Source organism: Neltuma alba, unplaced genomic scaffold (genome assembly GCF_004799145.2).
Source record: "Neltuma alba isolate B1F8T4 unplaced genomic scaffold, ASM479914v2 tig00011119_pilon, whole genome shotgun sequence".
NCBI classification, from domain to species: Eukaryota; Viridiplantae; Streptophyta; class Magnoliopsida; order Fabales; family Fabaceae; genus Neltuma; species Neltuma alba.
This window is the reverse complement of record NW_021635856.1, coordinates 183,610-204,780: the sequence shown is the minus strand read 5'-3', so window position 1 is coordinate 204,780 and position 21,171 is coordinate 183,610. Positions and strand designations below refer to the sequence as shown.

The following is a 21,171-nucleotide window of genomic DNA, read 5'->3' as shown; positions in this document are numbered from 1 at the left end:
TTATGTGTTTTTTGTTTCGTGTACTTTTTCTTTTCTACTTAGGGTGTGTTTGGGTGAGACCCCAAATCATGGTTTGGGGAATAAATCACCCAAACACCCCCCCAAAAACCAAAACCATGATTTTGGGTCAAAACCATGGTTTTGGAAAAAGCAAAATTTTTTTGCTTTTAGAGAAAAAAGGGAGAGTGTGAGAGCCTATATGATATGTATCTTATTATTTTTTTTATAAACATATTTTTTTATAAACATATTTAATCTTATATTTTATAAATATATATACATATTAATTATTAATTAATTATATTATCTTATGTATTATTAATTATGTTAGTAAAAAATATATTATTAACAATTTTATTCCTTCAAATTAAAATATATCATAAAATCTATTTTTTCTGTAATTATCATATTAACTTATGTCTTTTTTTCAGTAATTTGTATATATAAAAAGTGCTTCTGATAACAACTATCCAAACACTCTCACTTCTCAGAATTACTTTTTTACAAAATCTATTCTTCACAGAATCTATTCTCCAAAATTACTTTTTCAAACTACAGTTTGGTTCCATCCAAACACACGTTGCTTTGTTCCCAAGCCACGGCTTGTCCTTATTTCCCGAAAAAAAGAGGAGGCTACGATCGGTTCAGTTGCATTAATATTTGACGATATTTATATCTTCATGGTTTTTATTACGTAATAACTTGTTTTCTTAAACAATAAAGTAGTTATATTTATTTTATTCACATCTTTTTTTTTTTACAATTTTATTTATATGCTTGACATACCAACTAATTTCATGTGCAGAAAATGATATTTGCAATCATGGGGATTTTTTTTTTTTTACCTGAATCATGGGGATTAATAATACAGGCAACGAGTTGTTAGATAATTTAGTGGAATTGATGTGTTTTCAAAATCTTTTGAAGCACCCCATGACTATATTGCCGACAAAATCTTTTCATTTCCTTGTACATGCATACAGAATACTGGCTAATAAATATGTTCACCTATTGATAAAAAAGAAATGGAAAAGAACTACTAAAATGGATTCCTTCTTGATCCTCTTCTTTTTGAACCAGTAGATAAGTTTGCTTTCTGCCAAATAGGGGAAGGGGGTGTCAAAAGAACAGTTATGGCTAGCCGAATGATTTAAGATGAAATATAAAAAAACGAAGATAGAATTTAAGGCAAAGAAAGAACTCTATAGCATACCGATTTTGACTTTTTCTTTCCTCGAATTCTGTTCTTTGGAGGTTTTAACTTGTATATCCGAACCATCCAATGATGAGTTGTGAAAACCTGAATGCATGGACAAGACAAACGTCCAGTGATAATTAAAAGGTGCGAGGTAAACAATATATTAAACTAATATAATAACAGAAACTAGGATGCAACACTTAACCACAGAGATAAACAGGCAGAATGGTCAATCTTTATTAGTTTGATGAACATTCCAATACGCGGGTCTATACTGGTTAACTGGCAAGGAACTAAGTTAAGCATGCACGGCGTGTTTCTAGAAGCTATCAGGGTCCACAATGGATGAATAGTAACATGAAGCGATAAAGCAACTTTGGTAGGGCTGCATATCTTAAAGCAAAGATGAGGATCCAGGGATGGACGCGTGGATACATGGAGAGATCAAATTAACATGCTAAACGGAAAAATATATGCATGTCTGGTTTTGTAACAGAAATACGAACGAGTAATTTACTTAGCAACAAGAAACTAAGAAAGAATGAAGGAGCAATCTGAGGAAGAATACTAAGGGAGGCTTCAGGGCTAAAGATATCCATATATAAGCAAGCATGCAAGACGCGAACCAGAGGGCAATTAATATTTAGGCAGGTAATCCAGATTGATGAAGGTGTAAGAGTTCATTTTAATACAAATTGTCCTGCAGGACCAAGTCTTGCATAAAATAATGAACTGAGTGAAAAATTATACCGTGTAACCCTACCATCAAGAGAGGGCGGGGAGTTATTTTAGATTCTTAATTAATACAGCATCTAATTAAAAATAATCACATGAAGAACCATAAACATGTCCAGAGTATCATGTAAGTCTAAAGCAGGGACTAGTTGCTGTTCGCAGACCCTAATGGAGTTACCAGAATATTTGAGATGAAGATGCATTACACTAACATCTTTTAAGATCTGCTGAAACTAAAATGACCTTTCTTATCATGTATATTTTGCCCTCGCTTTACTACAGAAGGTAAATGTCAAAGGAAGATTTAAAGTTGGGCGTGGTGTGAATTCAGCAACCACCATAGAGGGCATGGAAATAGAACTCTATTGTCTGCCCTAACTCTGATCCACTATTTTGGTCAGAAAAAAAACACTACGCGTCAAATAAGCAGTTCATCTCACCTCTTCAAAATGGGCAAGTTTGAAATATTTCTTCCCAATCTCTGTCTGCCTTACTCTGTCAAAGCCTTTACCATCCGTCTCAACAAATCTGTCGCAAAAAATGACCAGGGGAAGTTAAGTCACCTAAACAAATGAATATAGAATGTTTATGAACAATCAAATCCCGCACAACAAACCTGAAATATGAAAGTTTATACATGAGGCAATTTAGCATTGTTGGCGTGGCCATAGAATCAATCCGATATTGACCATCCCTCTAAAGATTAAAAAAAGGAAGGAAAGAAAAGAAAAGAATAATAATTACCAACCACAACACATTAGAAGCAATCACAAAAGGAAGCTAGATTAACATCAAGTTTCCTAAATAATATATTTAGTCTTGACAAAAGAACCTATGTTGTCTCACAGTGGAATTTACCAAGTAATCTGGCTCCTTTATGTGAGGGAATACACCCCCTCCAATACGAACCATCCACAGGAACTTGTTAATATCATCACTAGGATAGCCAACCAATCCTAAAAATGAAAGTTAACAAATCAGAACAAGATGATTTGACTAAGATAATATCAACAAAGAGAAACGATGTCAACCTCCAAAGACAACAAGAACATATTTCACATCCAATGACTGGAATATTTCCCAAGCTGCCTTCTCTGGAGAAGACATGGCAGTACCAACGGTGGCAATATGGGTGTTATTCCAGGTATTGTTGTCAACAATGACAGTTCGGTTGGCCATGGCTGTTGTTTGGTATCCATAGTCCCACCAAGAAGCCACCTACAAAAAATTTTAAATAAGCATCAATATTTCTTGACATTGATAAGCAATAGATGTTTGTTAGCCAAAAATTCATTTTGTTTTGGAGCCAAGAGTGGAAGGGAAGCTGAAAGTAGGCAAATTGCCTTTAGAGGGTTATCACTCGTTAATCTAGTTAATGCACTCCCTCCATTCCTTTTTATAAGATCTCCTATAGGAGCTTTGCATGTTTCAAAATATTGTATCTTTTATGAAAAGCAATGAAGCATTTATTACATCCTTCCGAAAATGTCTTTCATAATTAAGGTTTGCAGCAATACTAATTGTAGAGAGAGAAAATTCTAGTGAAAAGAAAACAAAGAGTAGTTTTGGAACATCACATTAAATTTAGAAAAAATCAAGACGCTCAACTAATCTTAATCAACTGTGATTTGGTTAACTAGATCTTATAAAACGTAACAGAGGGAGTAGCATAAATTCAGATATGATAACAACTCAGCAGACACCAATATCCAACGATAAAAAGTGGGAGACGAAATTCTTCCATTCGTCTTTTTTTTTTTAAATTAGAAACTGAATGTGCTCTTCAAAATATAGTAGATTAAGTCCTGCATAAAAAAAGGGACTTCACACACATTTAGCCAAAATCGACATAATTAACAATCAAATTTTGAAAAGAACAGTCATCACAGGACCCAAAGAATACGTAAGAGGCAAATGATGCCCTGAGAGTCTACTATATGAAATATGAAATCATCAAATTTTCATTTGCATTCTACATTACATATCAAATATTGAAAAAGAATCGTCATCATCAGTGCACCTCAATGGTACGCTAAAACCAAATCAAAAGCTAAGGCAAATTTTTTAAAGGATTCCAAAGCATAAAGCACAATTTCAGTAATCATTACAAAGGAATTCAAGCAAGCCTAAAATCCTTAATATATTCCAAACTAAACTTTTTAAAGAGGAAGGGAAAAAAAGAAAAAGAAAAAAAGAGCCAGCCTAGTTATGTGAATTATTAAAGGAAAAGGGAGACAACTTTTTCAGAATGTTTAAGTCATACACTATCACAAGATCTAGAAAATAAAGGAAATGGCATGAAACTCACTTTATCATCTACATCTGTATTATGACTCAGCCAAGCATACGCCTCTCTAAAATCATCAAATACGTGAAGGCCATCATCAGAATGTGATGTTAAAACAATAGAAGGGGCTGAATAAGCTTCTGCTGCCGCCCATACACAATGAACCTACAAGCAAGATCAACGCAGTGACGTCACTTCAGATACAAAACATTATCTAAGAAAAGATAGCAATAAGGGATTCACTAAAATAAGACATCAATCACATTCCTGTGAGTAACCAACAAAGCCTCGCAATATTTAACGACAAAGAAACTTGTGATTTGTGCAGAATTAACCCTATTGCAAAGTGACAGGATAAAATATATTAATTGGATAAAAAGGAAGAAACATCTTGTAAATTCCTGGTGAGAGAAATAACCACTTGTTTGAATCAGATACAAATACATGGTTCACAATTGGTAGGTAGTCCGAAGAATGTTATGGTTCAAACCTACCATACGTCAATCAAAATATTGTATGCCTTCAAATACATAATGTAGAGAAAGGGAGAATTAAATTACCACATAGAAGGCACCAAGCAACACAAGCAAGAAAATTGCGATGATGGATGCATATAGAGGTAAAACCAAAAGCCTCTTAACTTGTGGCTTGCTAAGAGGCTTTTCCACAGGTTCCTTTTCCTTCTTCTTGTTCTTTTTTGAGCCCCGTTCCTTTGATATATCGTCACTTTTTTCAGTTTTGCTCACGTTGTCTGATTCTACAATGCTGTCAAGACTAGCATTCCCAGCCTTAATTATTAAAAGCACAATGGGGAAAAGTCAAAGTCATCAAGTGAATCGAAGAAGTTAAAGCAGGACTGAATCAAGTGATGAATCAAGAACAAATCCTTACATGAACATGAGAATGACCTGGATGGTGCGGTAACTGAAACTTAATAGATCGTGTGAAAATGTCAAAAGCTTCAGAAAGGGCAATCCCAGACATGATGCATGCTGCTGGTGCTAGTACAAGCATCAGGCGGACCTGATTTTGACAATAGAATGATTATTTCAACAAAATTAACAGGAGAAAAACAATGTATGATGAGAATGCAGCCTCAAAATAACTCTTACCATGACTCCAGAAAAATATACTGCTGTCACTATATAAAGTATCACAAAAGAACTAGCATCAGATAGCGGTGAAAAGCAAGCCTGCAACAGGTAGGCAACCAGATAAAATATTTCATAAAACAAAATTAAAAGAGATACAGCACCTTTTCTACCGAAAATCAAAACTTACAATAATGCCAGCTGGAACTAAGAATGCCAAGACATTGATGTCCATGAAGTAAGAAGGCCAGGTAGGAGGTTGATGCTCACTAACACTAGCAATGATAGGAATATATTTGCTTGCATATGTACTGTCACAATGCAAACAGGTTTAAAGCTTGAAAGCTGATTCACAACCCCACGATTCAAAGTTGGAAAAACATAAACTGATGAATCAAGAAATTCTTCTGGAATGCTTGGTGAAAGTTTTATAATGAGAATGAAATTCAGATAGCAAAAAAAAACCTCAAATGGAAACTTGCTTTTTAAATGAAGTAAATGGGTGCAGAACACCATGCTATACCGCAAAAATGACTTGCTCTTATTAAATAGTCATTTTGTTGAAGTATTGTAACATGAGTAAACAAATAAAACAGGTGGTGAATGGGGCACTAACGGGTCTAGTAGACTTAAACTTCGTCCACTCCATCCCTTTGTAGGGCTTGAAGCCACCAGTGCTACAAGTATTGCTATTACTGCACAACATACTGCCCTGCAAAATAATTTAAGTCCAAGCAGGGGGATTAGTAATCCTTTTTAAGTTTTGAACAGTTGACTAAACCATAGAAATGAATGCTCACAAGCCAACAGATACAACAAGAGTTACAGCTACTCTGAACATTTTTGGGGAAAGTATTCCTTTAATGTAGTATACAAGAGCAACCACATGGATGATAATGAAAACCTGCAGAAGAAAAATCGGCAATATGAAAATAAAGTTTAATGTAGAAAACAAGCGATAAAGTGGAGGCAAAAAGTTTTCAAAATGGAATTTGATTTCTACGTAATTGCAATCAAATTGGTTCAATCAAGCTCAAGCAACTGCAGAATCAGCATAAAATCATAAGCAAGAGGGCAAACATTCTTGCTTGCTTGTTATTTTCCAAAGTTACAGGAATAAACTGCAAATTTCTACAAACATTACAAAAATAACAATAATGGCAGCAAGAAAGTGATAATTTATTGTAAATGTTTAAGCCTATAATCAGCCTTAAATGTTCTGATCCCATGAGTAGGGGGGACTCACCAGAAATGATGCAAAATGTTCTGATGTCATTACAGCATTAAATCCAACAACAGGCACTAAGGAGGCCAACAGTGTACCTAAAACAACCTGAATAGAGAAAATTGTTCAAGTGAGCCAGAAACATGTGAAGCTGGATCAGAAAAACTTCCTAAATATACAAATAATGTCCAATCTGTGAATAGCTATGGACATCTAATTGCAATTTAAAACATGTCCATGAGAGGCGGCAGAATTACCTATGTTGCACATTGAGGGGAAAAAAAATTACAACAGCATTATTGAATGCATATCATGCTATAATTCACATTTATCTTTTAACAGGTGCAGTGTAAAATTCAGATGTGAAACATCATTCAGCGAAAATCTGTCACACATTTTACTTATCCGTTAACGATCCCAAATCTGCATTTAATACTAAAAAGTAGCACCTTATTTTTCCAGTGCAAGCCAAACCATAAAAGTATAAAGCATTCTCAACATTGGCAGTTTAAAAAGCCTAACCAATTCCTCAAGATTTAGCATTAATTATAACCAAAAATTGCAATAGATACTTACAAGAGGCGCATATGCAATATACAGGCGAGAAGAATAACGACCGGTTATAATGCACAAGAGCACATGCATTGGTGTAAGGTTAATAATAAAAGTGTATCCTCCCCATGAGCAAACCTGAAAGACATAAAAGGCAGGTAGCAATTCTTAAAATGAATAAGCATTGATAATTAGATAACAGAAACATACAAAGCTTACCATGTAAAAGTATGCTATGGCATTCAAAGTGGCATAGAAGAGGGACCCTGTATTTAGTGTCTGAAAGACATGCAAGTCAAGTCAGTAACTTGGTAGAGAAGAAAAGGTACATAAGTGACAAGTTGTGCAGAATATAATATTATTCAACGAGTGATGTCGAGGGTGATATATCACATAATCAAGTGAGAAAGTAAATTTTGAAGCAAAAGCAAAGCCCTTTAGAATGAAGTTTCAAGATTTAAAAGATAACAACCTTTACATAGAGATAGAAAGTGAATATTAAAGCAAATATGGCGACAGCTTCATTATCATAACTTCCAGCAACAGATCGAGATATGTATGAGGGGACCTGCAAACACGTAATTACCAAGAATATTCCATAACAATGTTATAAAGAGAAGAATAATCCATTACATACATAAAGGCGGTTTGAGAGCATCAAGCAAAAGCAAATTAAAAAAGCATCGACCAGATATATACATATAATGCTTGTAATCTATTATCAACTGAACGTCCATAAACATAATTGTCATTCTAACATATCCACTGTTTATTAGCATTCAATGTAAGAATGATAAACTATTAAATCAAAACCACATCCTTTGTCACTCTGAAGCCTTTGTCTCATTGCAATTCCATCATCCAAGATAGTCAAGCTTTAGTGAGTGATACAGGGATATGAGACACGGATCAGTATATGGCAAAACTAAGACAAGGTATAGGAGATATGTAGCCATATTTGCAAAGCAATACTAAAACATCATCAAATAGCCTTCTACTTGAACAACAGAAAGGGTTGAAAAATAAAAATACGTGTTATCATTAATTCCATCAAATGTTTGGGAAAATTTCAATGATGAAAATCTCATTGCCACTATCAGTTAAGAAATTCACCACAGCCAAAAGCACTGCTGCTGTCAGTCCAGCCCCAGGACCCTTAACCTCCTGCAATAGAGGGCAGCTGCACTAAATTAGCAAACACATTAAAAACTGAAATGCATAATTTATGCATGAACCCACCTTAGTCAGCAGATATGTTGCCCATGAAGCAAAAGCTGAAAATATAGGAGCAGTAAATACACAGACTGTCTCCACTGAGAGAGGGATATTTAAAGAATTCAGTATCCTGATACCAGAAGGAAATAGTAAAAATATATTAATCACCTTTAAATAATTTTGAAATGATTGCCTCCAAAATATCAGCAACCCAGCCATCAATAGGAAAATTAAGAATCCTAAAATGTATTTTTCAAATACTTACCACCATAAGGTACCAGCTGTCAAGGTCAAACCAGGATAGACAGTTCCACCAATTACACGACCAAGAGGATACCTTAAGAATAAAGGATATCACAAAAGTTTAGTCTACAAACAATGGGCAACAGTGTAGCTACAATGAATACGTTAATCAATAAAGAAAGTGTTTCGGTCCGTACTCCAGTTTCTTACCAAGTTCGGTCATCAAACCAGTTCCAGAAATCATATATCCCCTTCTTTGTGAGATACTGAAACCAACAAAAGTGCCTGTCATGTTCTGTGCGTTAACCAAGTGAATCAATGTAAGAACTAGACTCTTCCTAAAATTAAACCGGAAATCAACTATTTAGGTCTTTGTTAGAGAGATAATAAAAACAACAAACATCGCTGTCATTGTATATTCATGATATTGCTTTACCAAAAATAAATTTCACATGCAGTAATGAGAACTTTCAAGTTTCTGAAGCAATTAACCAGCAACTAAGAAGGTTAAAGGAAATCCACTACGACATCAACATGAGAGATGCCTCCAAAGAATATGAGCTATCGGGTACGAAACAGCTCCAATTAATATAAGGCTAACCTGAGTGACCCTGTAATTGAAATAAGGATCGAATTCGTGAATAACGCTCTCGTACTTTATGACCTGGATATTAGTGCAATGAAATTGTCATGGACGGTAAGAACAGCTATGACTCACAAGTGATAATATATAGCCAATAGCCTACATTGATGCTTAATAACGAAATTAAGAAATTGAAATATTAAAAAAGAAAAAAGAAAAAAGAACCCTTCGAACCCAAAATTCCCAGAATAACGAACTTAATAAGAAGATAATAGTCTTCACAATGAACATGACCCGGCAAGTCAAACGAACTTTCGAAATAGTAGACCAATGTAAGTGGCATTCTGCTGACTTTAGTTTTCACCTCTTTCTCATTAGTCCGAAATGATACATGCATACTGTAATTAGTGTTTTACGAATCTGCTGGTTACATACATACGATGAACAGCTAGAATTAAAAACTCATTCCTTCGATTAAATTCGGAGGCAGGAAACCTCCAAAAAAACAAAATATTTCATGTAGAAGTAGATTGTCCGATCTAGGGAACAAAACATAGAGTGTTGACTAACAGAGAAAAGTCGGATCGAGAACGCCAAAACACCGATCAGGATCAGGATGAAAAACGAAAGGACATTCCCAAAAGCATTCCTGATGGAGGTACCGTTGGAAGCATCAGCGGTCGCCATTGACGACCAACTTGGGCGCGAAGAGGAGACGGGAGGGAGGGGGAAGAAGGTAGTAGGAGTACGTCCAGTGAGACTGTGATCCCGGGTTTTTTACCGAGGACAAAATCTGGGCCGAAAATAATTAAAATAAAGGCCCAAAACAGTATGTTCATTCAGTCATCTGCTCCGATCCAGCCCGTGTGCGCAGCCACTCAAAACATGAGAACCAATTCATTGTGATTTGTGATTTAAGACCTTAAATTTGCATGATTACTGACTAGGATCAAAGTTCTTGTTTTAAGTTTTTTTTGGCCGGAAAAATGTTCTTTTCATAAGTTGAGTTAACATGGTCTCTTATTTATTCTTTTGCTGACATAAATACTTTATTAGTAGACTATGTTTTTATGAGCATTTTTTGAACGTAGAGACATATCCTAATTTTAATAAGTCTCAAAGACTCAACTCATTTAGATTTTTTTTTCATAAAAATATAGTCCATAGGGGGATGCTAACAATCACCAAAGCATTTTTTTTTCTTTTTTACAATTTATCTTACATAATTTATGCTTTATAGATGATCTTATACAATCTTTTTTTAATATCAACTCTAAGAATAAAATTATGGTGATATGGGATGAAAATAAAGGAATGGCAGAAAATATTGTAGGCTGGATTCCTAAAATATCTTTTAGGTAAAAGTAATACAATGACTGATATTGATCAATAATTATTAATAATAGATATATCAGAATAATTTTACTTTAATAAAGTTTAATTTAATATTATCAATAACTTTAAAAAATTTTAAATTTATTCTATAATAAATTAAAATTCTAAATACAATAAAAAAATTAACTTTCAAATTGAATAATTACTTTTGCAATAATTCTAGTTTGAATTCTTAATATAAATTTTCATTTTCAATTTGAGTCTATTATTTGGTTTTTAAAAAAAGAGAGAGGAGTTTTGGCACAGGGTCCCATTTTCTGTACTTGTAAAGGCTATCTCAGTCTTTTGCCATATCCTAATACGAACATTAGTCCTCATCTTGGCTCCCGAGAGAAACTTTCCCTCTGACGGAAGTAAAACGCGCATCGAGCGCCACCGCCACCTATAATTATCTTGCTCTCCCCTTTTTATTCCCTGGCCTGAACGCTCCGTCATCCTGAATCCAGCAGAGCTTTCGTTGCTTTACCCTGTTTGTTTTCGTTGTTCGATCATCTCCGCCGAATCTCCGTTCGAATCAGGTTAGGGTTTTCAGTTCTTCCTGCTTTGGATCTATGGGGAGAGCTTCGCCTTTTTGCTCCTTTGTTATTTTTTATTTGTCAAACTCTTTATCTCTGGGGCCACTCCGTTGATCAAATTTTCGGGGTGGCGATCTATGTTATGTCGGTGTTTCTGGATTTCGACCTTTCTTGTTCTGCTCGTAAGAAAACAAAAATATTGACACTTTAAGTCATGATTTGGGATGTTTAGATATTATGACAGTAACAATATTACATGTGAAGATCCGAACTGTTAGACTGAGTGGATGAGTCTCAGATCAGCGACTGCTGATCTTTTTTTGGGAGAAAAAAGATCTTCAAGAAGGCCTTTAATCATTTGTCTTTTAGGACTCGAGCAACTTTCTTTATGCGTGGATATCTTCTCTAGAGAAACAAATTGTTAGAGTCCTATTTCTTTGTACATACGATCTTTCTTTTGCTGTCTACCTGAGTAAGGTTGTCATACTTTGATAGTTTTTTATATTTCCTTTATTTATTTAATTTGGTGTTTACAGCAATTCATTATAATGTAATTCGGTTCAATCCAGGTCCTGATTTCCCCTAGGGCGTGAAATACTTATCATTATGGCGGCCTTGAAAGACCTTCTTCCCCCAGCGAAATCAACATCAACCTCATTTTATGACCACAGTAGTGATCCATGGTTCAAGCAGAGATTTAGCACATCGGAGGCTGAGAAATCCACGGTAATTCAGCATAAGCCTGTCCCTCCATATTTAAAGCGTGCAGGTTTTGTTCCTAGAAAGGTAGAGGATTTTGGGGATGGGGGAGCATTTCCTGAGATCCACATTGCACAGTACCCCCTTGACATGGGGAGGGATAAATCATCAAAACCGGGGTCAAAGATTCTTCCTGTGACAGTTGATGCCCATGGGAATGTAGCATACGATGCAATAGTCAAGCAGAATGAAAATGCTAAAAAAATTGTATATTCACAACAGAAAGACCTGGTACCAAAATTCTTGAAGAATGATGAAGAAGATGATATGGATGATGAGGAGAAGGAAAAGGAGATTGAAGAAACGACACAGGAAACGAAAGCTGCACTTGAGAAGATAGTTAATGTGAGATTGAGTGCTGCACAGCCAAAGAATGTGCCCAAACAGTCATCTGACGCAAAGTTTATCAAGTATAAGCCTTCGCAACAATCTGGAGCATTCAATTCTGGGGCAAAGGAAAGGATTATTAGGATGGTTGAGATGCCTGTGGATCCACTTGAACCTCCCAAGTTTAAGCATAAGCGAGTTCCAAAAGCTTCTGGCTCTCCCCCTGTGCCAGTGATGCATTCACCTCCTAGGCCTGTCACTGTGAAAGATCAGCAAGATTGGAAGATACCCCCTTGTATTTCAAATTGGAAGAATCCTAAAGGTTACACAATTCCTCTTGACAAGCGTCTTGCGGCTGATGGGAGAGGCCTTCAAGATGTTCAGATTAATGATAATTTTGCAAAGCTTTCAGAAGCATTGTATGTTGCAGAGCAGAAGGCTAGAGAAGCAGTTGCTATGAGGTCCAAGGTTCAGAAAGAGATGCTTTTGAAGGAGAAGGAACGGAAAGAGCAGGAGCTGAGAGCTTTGGCTCAGAAAGCACGCTCAGAGAGAACTGGTGTGGCACCTCCAGCTGCTGTTGCCATTCCTTCTGAAAAGAGCAGCATGGAAGATGCTGATATGAGAGTTGATTATGAGCATTCACGGGAAAGGGAGAAGAGTTACCCCAAGGAGACAAGGGAGGAAAGGGAGGAACGACTGCAACGGGAAAAAATTCGTGAGGAACGACGACGAGAGAGAGAAAGAGAGAGAAGATTAGAGGCTAAGGATGCAGCAATGGGGAAGAAAAGCAAGATTACAAGAGATAGGGATCGTGATATTAGTGAGAAAGTTGCTCTTGGCATGGCTTCTACGAAGGCAGGGACAGAAGTTATGTATGATGAAAGGCTATTCAACCAGGATAAAGGAATATCTTCTGGGTTTGCCACTGATGATCAGTATAATGTTTATGAGTCTGGCTTGTTTACTGCTCAGCCAACACTCTCAACCTTGTACAGGCCGAAGAAAGATGTGGATTCTGATGCTTATGGAGGTGCGGATGAGCAACTGGAGAAGATTATGAAGACTGATCGCTTTAAACCTGATAAAGGATTTGCCGGTACTTCTGAAAGGACAGGTCCAAGGGATAGGCCGGTTGAATTTGAAAATGAAGAAGCTGATCCATTTGGTCTGGATCAGTTCTTGACAGAAGTGAAGAAGGGTAAGAAAGCCATGGAAAAAGTGGGTAGTGGAGGAACTATGAGAGCAAGTGGCGGTTCTTCAATGCGTGATGGTCATGAGGGAGGTTCTGGTAGGACTCGTATTGGATTTGAAAGAGGGCATTGATTGGTCTGTTGCTATTCATTTCACAGTTCTCTCTTCTCATGCAAACTTTGTCTCCAGAGGTTTCCATCATGGTGGCTTATTGGATGAAAACCGGTTGTGGATGGATATCCTATAAGCTGTTTACAACTCAGCTTTGTGTTTGACGCCTTCTAGTAATCGAAATGAACTAGCCTTTTTGTATCTTGTTTGTAAACTACTTGACTGCTACAGCAGAGGACTTAATTTACTGCCCGCTTAGAACGAATGGAATGAGTCTTGTTATTTTATTTCCCTGGAATCATGTTTTTAAATGTTGTCCTTGTGTTTTTTGTATGCTGCTGGAGTGGTGGGTCTTGGAGAATTGGAAGTTTTAAACCACCTATAATCTATAATTCTTTAATCTGTAAATATATAAATTCGAAGAATTTCCAAAATCACCAGTGTGCATGTACGATATGCCTTTAAATTAGAGAGACAGTGCTTTTGCAGGGTATTTAGGATTTTTGTCATGTAATTTATTCTGGCACCTGTGCCTGGGTTTCATAAATTTGAGTTTCTTATTAACCTTGTTGGATTAAGTGATGGAAAATGATAAAGTGATAATATCACCGTGGGACAGACCATTGAATAAAAACAAGTTGGTTGAAGGGATAAATTAAAAGTGAGTATTCAGTTTTTCGATTCGGTTATCAGTGATAACGGAATAACTAAATAGAGTAAATTTTAAATATTAAACTGAAACTAATTAACCGAAGTAACTGAAACTGAATTAATTGAAAATTTCGGTTCGGTTAACTGATTAATCGAAATATATAAATATAAAAAATAATTTTAAATTAAAAATAATAAAACACAATTACAACCATTAGTTAATAAATATTTCATCATTCAATGTGATTTAGTATAATAATATTTATTATAACCTTATTTATTGAATATAAATATATTTAAAAAGTTTACATATATTTATATATATTTATTATAATAATATTTATTAAATATAAATATATAATATATTTATTTTGGTTATTCAGTTATAACCGAAATTTTTTTTTCTACTAACCGAAACTGAATTATTTTAAAAAAATAAAAATCAAATATATAAGCAAAAACTGAAATAACCAAACCGAAAAACCAAAATTAAATTCGGTTCTATTCGGTTTTCGGTTACGGTTCGGTTTTACTCATCCCCGAAGGTAAACAGTTTTTTTTTATAAGCTAGAGAATATAAGTTTGAATTTTTTAAAATGTCCTTGTTAGTAGAGGTGAAAAGTTTTTGTGCTCCAAGTCTCTCGAAAAGAAAAACCATTAATCAAATGAGAAAAAAAAAAAAACATTCTCCTCACTGCATATCTACTAATGATCCTTTTGGATGGAAAGAAAACTGATGGATGACGAAGAAAAAATATGAAAAAAGGAAAGAAAAAAAAAGGGAAAATTCTGAGGGAAAATGACACAAAGAAATCTGAAAATGTGAAATGCATTTGCTAAGTTTCTTATTTTGACATTTCATATTTTCAGGTTTCTTTATGCATCATTTTCCCAAATTCTAAATTATTTCATATTATAATTTTCAAAAGTATTTTTACGTAAAAATGTCAAAAAACATACGTTGTCATATTTGTATATTTTAAAATCAAATAGTTTTGTATCTTAAAATTATATTTTTCATCTTTGTATATATTTCAAAATCTGCAAAAAAATACTTTTTAATATTTGTGGAGGTAACTTTTATAGTTGGATTGCTCGAATGAGAAGATTGCAAGTAACTCGACTCATCAAGGCAAGATGACTAGATGGCAAGATGACTAGGTTCATTTTTCAGTTACGGTTTTCCTCTCACACAAGGTAAAGGGTGTTACATTTTTTACCCAATGGGGGTGAGACTAAGCTTATTTTAAATTAGTCATACGGGCTTTCTCACGCAAGGTGACGTGCTTGCATTTTTCACGCAACCGGGCATGATCTCCAAAAGCATTTTTGCATTCAAAATGATTCAAACTTGAGGCACCACACAGAGTCCCTTTCTTTGTGTCTTTTTAAAAGCCAAAAGCCCCTTCTACCATAACCATTGCTTATTAGTTGTTGTTATTAATTATTAAAATGTATACATACACTTGTAAATTTCTGTATAAACTCTTATAACATAAATTAGAATTTGTAAATTTTCATGTGAACATTTGCTATTTTGTCATGATTAGTGGTTGAAAAGGGAAATTTGACGAAAAGAACCTAAAAATTATAAAATTCCAAATCATGATTGTTTCTAGAAATTTCTAATTTGAGATTTAGTAATTTCTAAATTCTTTTTGTGGGATTTTACCTTGTCAAAATGCATATGTACACTTATAAACTCACCTATGAAATATGAACAACTGTTATTTTGCTACATGTGCACTTGTAAATATAACACGATAGGCCATTATACTAAATCCTTCTTAGTATACTGAATATAAAGGGCATTTCTTTAAAAACCAAGTTCTCCATCTGTGAGAAAGTACCAAAATAAAATGGAATGTGATATGCCAGGCAATAAATATAACAGCTCAAAACGTATTTGTCAGAGCAGGAACTGATGGTCAGGCCACATGAATGCCTAAGGATTTTACAGCCCCTTCTTCTCATCAGGTAGACAGTTTCAAATAAAAAATCTTTCAACTCAAACCTGCACACATAGAAGACTTTTTTGTGAAAGCTTCTTGACGTCCAATCCAATACGTTAACACTAGGCTAAAATAAACATGCAAATTAAACATGCAAATATTTGTTTCTAGCACCTCACCCAAGGATATGACAAGCCAAAGCTTCAAAAGCTATTAATTTTCATAAAAGCTTAAGCCATGACCCTTCTAAGAAAATACATTGGAATCAATCTGCTGGATGTTGGGGAAGGTTTGCCTTAAAACGCCAAGATACTCGGGAGACTTAGCCTGAAAGAACAGTATAGGATTAAATTAGTAGTTCATAAAGAAACATGAATGAATATTTAAAACTCAAGGAAAATGGTGAAAACACCCCGTTTATTTTGAAACTAATATAACCACAAATCACAAACCTACACAACCAAAATGTTAATCACTCAGTTAAATAGTTCACAACTTTATAATTAGGAACCAATAATTTAAAAATCCATAACTATCTCCCTATCTTCATAGACATGACTGATACATCTTTAAAATTATTCATGATAGCACAGATTCACCCCATTGGTAAATTCTGAGAGCATACTGATGAAGGCTTAACAAATAAAAAAAATCTAATTACAAATTTCCAAAATTATATAAAGTAAAACTTTAGGTACTGATACTGTAATTTAACCTATCAAAAACTCGAAGCTCCAACTTTATTCAAGAATTACAAACACTTCACTCATACAACCAAAAAACTAAATTTTAGTTTGATCCAGAAAAATATTATAGTTCAACACTTAAAATTAATTAAAGCATGCTTTTATTTTCCATCCATACTACATGCTCATGGAATTCTTTGACAATCTCAAATAATAGTTAACCCTAACAAGAGGCATGATAAATAGAAAATATAACTCAATACATTGGTGATCAAAGCATATAACCCATCTCAAGAGACGTCAATTAAATAAAAGTACACAAAAGTAGTAAAGCTCGCAGGTGACCATACACATGGATTGTTTTCCAGGTAGATAGTGGTAAGCTTCTCTCTTGAACCAGCAACAGCTTCAGCAATTCCCTCAAGTGATTCTATCTGATTGTCATTAAGCCATAGATCTTCTAGTCTATTTAACAAAAAGCACAGAAATTAACAACAAAAGGCCATAAATGATCAATATGGAGGTAAAAGGAAGAGTATACATACTGTGTTAGGTTCTGTACATCATCCACTGATGTTAGCTTATTTGATGATACATCTAAAACACGAAGGTTGACTAAAGATGACAGGCCTTCCATTTTTGAGATGCCATTGTGGCTCAAGTATAGTTCTTCTAGAGCCACGCAACTCTGCATTCAGGGAGGGAAAGGGGAAAAAAACTTGCAATTATATTTACTAAAGTCTAATAATGGATTGAATATGTAGAAAATCTTTGTCCCCCTAATTCCAATGAGTTTTGATTAATAAATATAATTTGGCAGGATAAGACATAACCCATAATAGGGCTTTCATTGATTTTTTTAATATTTTCCCTCAAATATTCTGTATAAAACTTAGAGGGAAAACAATATTGAACTAAATACCTCAAATCCTGTCATTGAGGTCAGGCGATTGCTTTGCAAGCTAATTTTATTGATGCATGTAAGCCCGCACAAGTTTACAGCTTTAATTCGATTACGTCCAAGCCAAAGCTCCTGAAGATTTGTCAAGTTCTGCAAATTCTCCATTACCTGAATCAGGAATGCAAATAAATCAAAACCCAAGCAATGCTACATTAGAAACTATAGCGACCAAAGTCACTACCCACTTTTCCACAGGCACACAATCATGCTCCTACCCAACATGTGATGTATGCCAGCACAAAAGTGGTATCTGTCTCAAATAATACTATATGATAGATTCTCCTAAAACAAGCCATATTACTAACCCGTAATTTGTTAGAGCCAAGCTCAAGAATCCGCAATTCAAGAAAGTGATCAATCTCCTCCATCTTCATCACTTCATTTTTAGATACATAGAGCTCTTTCAATGTGTTGGTGACCCGACACAATCCATTCAGTGAAGTAATTTCATTAAAAGAAACATCAAAAACCAATAGTTTCTTAAATATGCTGGCATCAGGAATTTTTTTTAATTGATTATCACGTAGCACCAGCTCCTGCATAAATACCAGTTTGTCATTAGGTTAAATATAGAAAAAGGATAATCATAACCAATGACAAGAACAATTGTACATGAGAAAGAAGCATATCTAACCGGCACTACACAGACCACCAACTACTTTGTGGCTTATAATTTAAAGCAACTGTATGTAAAATTCATCCGAAGTTATTTAACAAGGTCTGGAAACTTCCTTTTCCTCTTTCGTTCCAATTACGAAGATTCAATGTTTGGAGGTAATAGATTTCCATTTAGATTAAAATTTTAAAGCAACTGATAGAGTATGAAGAATATGAAAGAACTAATTAACTCCTTAACTCATTCCCATCATCTGATATGGGTAGGAGGATAAACATGAACATTTTTAAGGAAAATATCTATCTCACTTAAGACGTCTAATTCCATTAGAAATGTCCTCTGAATCATCGTGTATCGTCATGCCTTTCTTGGGGGTTATGTTATGATGGAGAGGGGAAGGGAAGGTTTTCTGTAACCTTTCCCTTGTTTAGGAATAGTTAACAGAGACGGTAGAATAAACCTTCCAAGATCCTTCAAAGTTCTCCCTGCTTTACAATTTTAAGTTCCTCTCATTAGGAAAATTTTGAAAGAAAGTTGAAAGGGTTCTCATCGAAGCTCAATTTTCCAGCAACCAAAGATCAAATTCACAGCATCGTACCCACATAAGCCTCCAAAAAAAAAAAAATCGGATATTTATGCTCGATGTTTCTCTTTGGAAACGCATAGAGAACACAAGGACCAATTTTCCCAAACCATTCTAGCAAGCGAAAAGCATTGGGAGGCAAAAGCAAAACTTGAATTACCTCAAGACCGGCAATGTCATGCCAGTTAGAAAGGGGCTCAACGGCAGCATCAGTGAGAAGGTTCTGACGAAGAGAAAGCTTCTTGAGGTTAGAGAGGTGGGCTATGCGAGGGTCCAAGGCGGATAAGCGATTGGTGGTGAGGTCCAATTCGGTGAGGTAGGGAGGCAGTCGACGGAGTCGAGGTCGTGAAGTTGACAGCTGGTGAGATCAAGGAGGGTGAAAGAAGGATCGTCCTCAACCTCAGCCGGATCCTCAACAATGGGATCACGAGCCGCAGGAGATTGGGCTCCATCGTTCATCTTTGAAGCTGAAGATCGATGGTTTCGGAAAAATGCAGTGCCCCGCTCGATTATTATGGGATGTGAGCAATTGTTTGGAGGTTACAAGTTTTTTTTTTTTTGCCAACATTAATGGTTACAAAATTTGCGAGTGCGTGGAAGTATAATTAGTAAATACGTCATCGTTGCGGGCTTAAGACCGTAAACGGGTAAAGTGATTGATTATTATTCTTTCCCTTTATCATGTTACATGTCTACAGAGAATCTGTGTAAAAACAGAATTTTAAGTCTTTTCATGGTAATCCGGTCAAAAAAAGTCTTTTCATGGTATTTATGACTTTTTAAGTATTTATAATTACTTTTTTTTTAAAATCAAGTTTCTCCACTTACAGATTGACATATAATCTAATAATAACATAAGTATTTTAGAGGGACTTTGTAAATATATATTATAATTAAGTAATTTAATAACTTTTTTAGTCTCCTCAAATTATGAATACTTTGATCACAAAGTTAGGATCTAAATTCAAATAAGAAAATAGCAGCTAAATTAAAGAAAAAAACACTGTCGATGAAAGGCTCATACAAAACATCAACCCCCCAGTTTTAATTTCTGACTACTGATTATTGTTACTACCAACGGGAAAGCAGAAAAAGGGAACATTAAAAACTAAAAGGACAATCATTCTGCAGAAAAAGGGAACATTAAAAACTAAAAAGACAATCATTCTGCAGAAAAAGGGCACATTAAAAAATAAAAAGACAATCATTCTCAAGGAGCACAAGACAGACTGAGGGGATATCCATGACACGGTAGAAACGAGAGAGGTGAGCCTTCCTGGGATGTAGAATTGCGGCTGTCAGTCAGAGTCCGACAGCAGAATAATTGGAACTTGGCTGTTATGGTTGTGGGAGGGACGAACGTTGTTGGGCGCTGGCCTGCCAGATGGTCCTTCCTTGCTTTCAGGGATGCGCAGTGGAGTACTGGTGATCCGCTGGCTTCCTAACCTCTTACGTTTTCCATGGGAATCATCTTCCACCTGGTGATCATCAACATAAAAGTGTCATATATGCAGGCATACGTAAGTCACTCATACGTATTCATTGCCGAAGAAGAAGAAGAAGAAGAATATGGTTAGTTATACCTTGTCGTCGAGGAGATCAGCAGGTTCATTGAGATCGATTTCAGCACGAGGTTGTTCGATTTGGCGCAGAATTTGAGAGAGTTGAGCGGTGAACCTGCGGAACCACATGGAGCGGTGGGATTCAAGTCCTACCATGGAATTAGCTTTGCTTCTAAACGCAAGCCTTGCTTTCTTGCTCACACCCACTCTCTTTAGGTACCCAGAGATACTCTTGTTCAGATCGACAACCTCCCTTCTCTTGGAAGCCATGACGGCAACGCTGACCCGAAGAAAGCAACAATGGAACTGAATGTTTAGTTTTCTGGCCACCGGATAGCTGCTTACGGGACTCCATTTCGAGTAAGCCAATATATAGGCGGGGGCTGACCCAGGACGCCAAAAAAGTGCTCCAAAAAGAGAGAGTGTGGATGTTGCAGTGAGTGTGGATGCTCCAAAATTAGGTATAATGTTAACCTTGAACTCCAAAGTTCAAATTAGGTATAGTGTTAACCTTGAACTTCAAAGTTGAAGGTTGGACTTTTATCCACACTCACGGCAACATCCACACTCTCTTTTTGGAGCACTTTTTTCCACGCTCATCGGTACTGGCTTCCGCCAATCTCACTTCTAGGATATCTTCAGCAAAATTTTATTTTCATCTAAAAAAGTTATTTGTAAGTAAACAGATATTCCTGCTTTACGTAATAAAATCCTCTGTTAAAAAAAAGCCATG

General features: G+C 35.5%; 3 protein-coding genes and 1 pseudogene across 4 annotated transcripts; 1 reads left to right on the top strand and 3 right to left on the bottom strand.

The window, feature by feature from the left end:
* Positions 1-882: 882 nt before the first annotated feature.
* On the bottom strand, positions 883-9,896 carry LOC114761402 (dolichyl-diphosphooligosaccharide--protein glycosyltransferase subunit STT3A-like). Of its 2 annotated transcripts, none has more exons than XM_028950766.1 (23): positions 9,700-9,896; positions 9,148-9,210; positions 8,757-8,812; positions 8,569-8,640; positions 8,328-8,433; positions 8,202-8,252; positions 7,561-7,656; positions 7,308-7,367; positions 7,113-7,226; positions 6,558-6,644; positions 6,112-6,215; positions 5,928-6,023; positions 5,502-5,622; positions 5,333-5,413; positions 5,112-5,243; positions 4,901-5,008; positions 4,242-4,385; positions 2,965-3,151; positions 2,792-2,889; positions 2,550-2,629; positions 2,374-2,461; positions 1,214-1,300; positions 883-1,096 (listed from the first exon to the last, which is right to left on the bottom strand). In XM_028950766.1, exons 1-23 carry the CDS (start codon positions 9,814-9,816, stop codon positions 1,040-1,042), a joined length of 2,205 nt encoding a protein of 734 aa, XP_028806599.1. In that variant the 5' UTR covers positions 9,817-9,896; the 3' UTR covers positions 883-1,039. The 2 variants fall into 2 exon arrangements, with proteins under 2 accessions (XP_028806599.1, XP_028806598.1); XM_028950765.1 differs by having other exon boundaries at positions 4,781-5,008; positions 9,700-9,895.
* Positions 9,897-10,841: 945 nt separating this feature from the next.
* LOC114761378 (SNW/SKI-interacting protein A-like) lies at positions 10,842-13,802 on the top strand. Its single transcript, XM_028950736.1, has 2 exons — positions 10,842-11,042; positions 11,609-13,802. The coding sequence occupies exon 2, from the start codon at positions 11,646-11,648 to the stop codon at positions 13,446-13,448; it is 1,803 nt and encodes a 600-aa protein (XP_028806569.1). The 5' UTR covers positions 10,842-11,042; positions 11,609-11,645; the 3' UTR covers positions 13,449-13,802.
* Positions 13,803-15,790: 1,988 nt separating this feature from the next.
* Positions 15,791-19,342, bottom strand: LOC114761380 (protein phosphatase 1 regulatory inhibitor subunit PPP1R7 homolog; annotated as a pseudogene).
* Positions 19,343-20,171: 829 nt separating this feature from the next.
* Positions 20,172-20,708, bottom strand: LOC114761382 (uncharacterized). Its single transcript, XM_028950739.1, has 2 exons — positions 20,460-20,708; positions 20,172-20,354 (listed from the first exon to the last, which is right to left on the bottom strand). Exons 1-2 carry the CDS (start codon positions 20,706-20,708, stop codon positions 20,175-20,177), a joined length of 429 nt encoding a protein of 142 aa, XP_028806572.1. The 3' UTR covers positions 20,172-20,174.
* Between the last annotated feature and the right edge of the window lie 463 nt (positions 20,709-21,171).

What these genes read in the sequence shown, in the direction of transcription:
- LOC114761402 (XM_028950765.1), bottom strand. Translation starts at nt 9,816, where the DNA reads ATGGCGACCGCTGATGCTTCCAACGGTACCTCCATCAGGAATGCTTTT. An exon ending in TGGTTTGATGACCGAACTTG is followed by an intron (nt 8,641 to 8,756) that starts GTAAGAAACTGG and finishes TTTATTCTTAAG; the next exon opens with GTATCCTCTTGGTCGTGTAA. An exon ending in ATATTGCATATGCGCCTCTT is followed by an intron (nt 6,645 to 7,112) that starts GTAAGTATCTAT and finishes TTCTCTATTCAG; the next exon opens with GTTGTTTTAGGTACACTGTT.
- LOC114761378 (XM_028950736.1), top strand. Translation starts at nt 11,646, where the DNA reads ATGGCGGCCTTGAAAGACCTTCTTCCCCCAGCGAAATCAACATCAACC.
- LOC114761382 (XM_028950739.1), bottom strand. Translation starts at nt 20,708, where the DNA reads ATGGCTTCCAAGAGAAGGGAGGTTGTCGATCTGAACAAGAGTATCTCT. An exon ending in CTGATCTCCTCGACGACAAG is followed by an intron (nt 20,355 to 20,459) that starts GTATAACTAACC and finishes GATGATCACCAG; the next exon opens with GTGGAAGATGATTCCCATGG.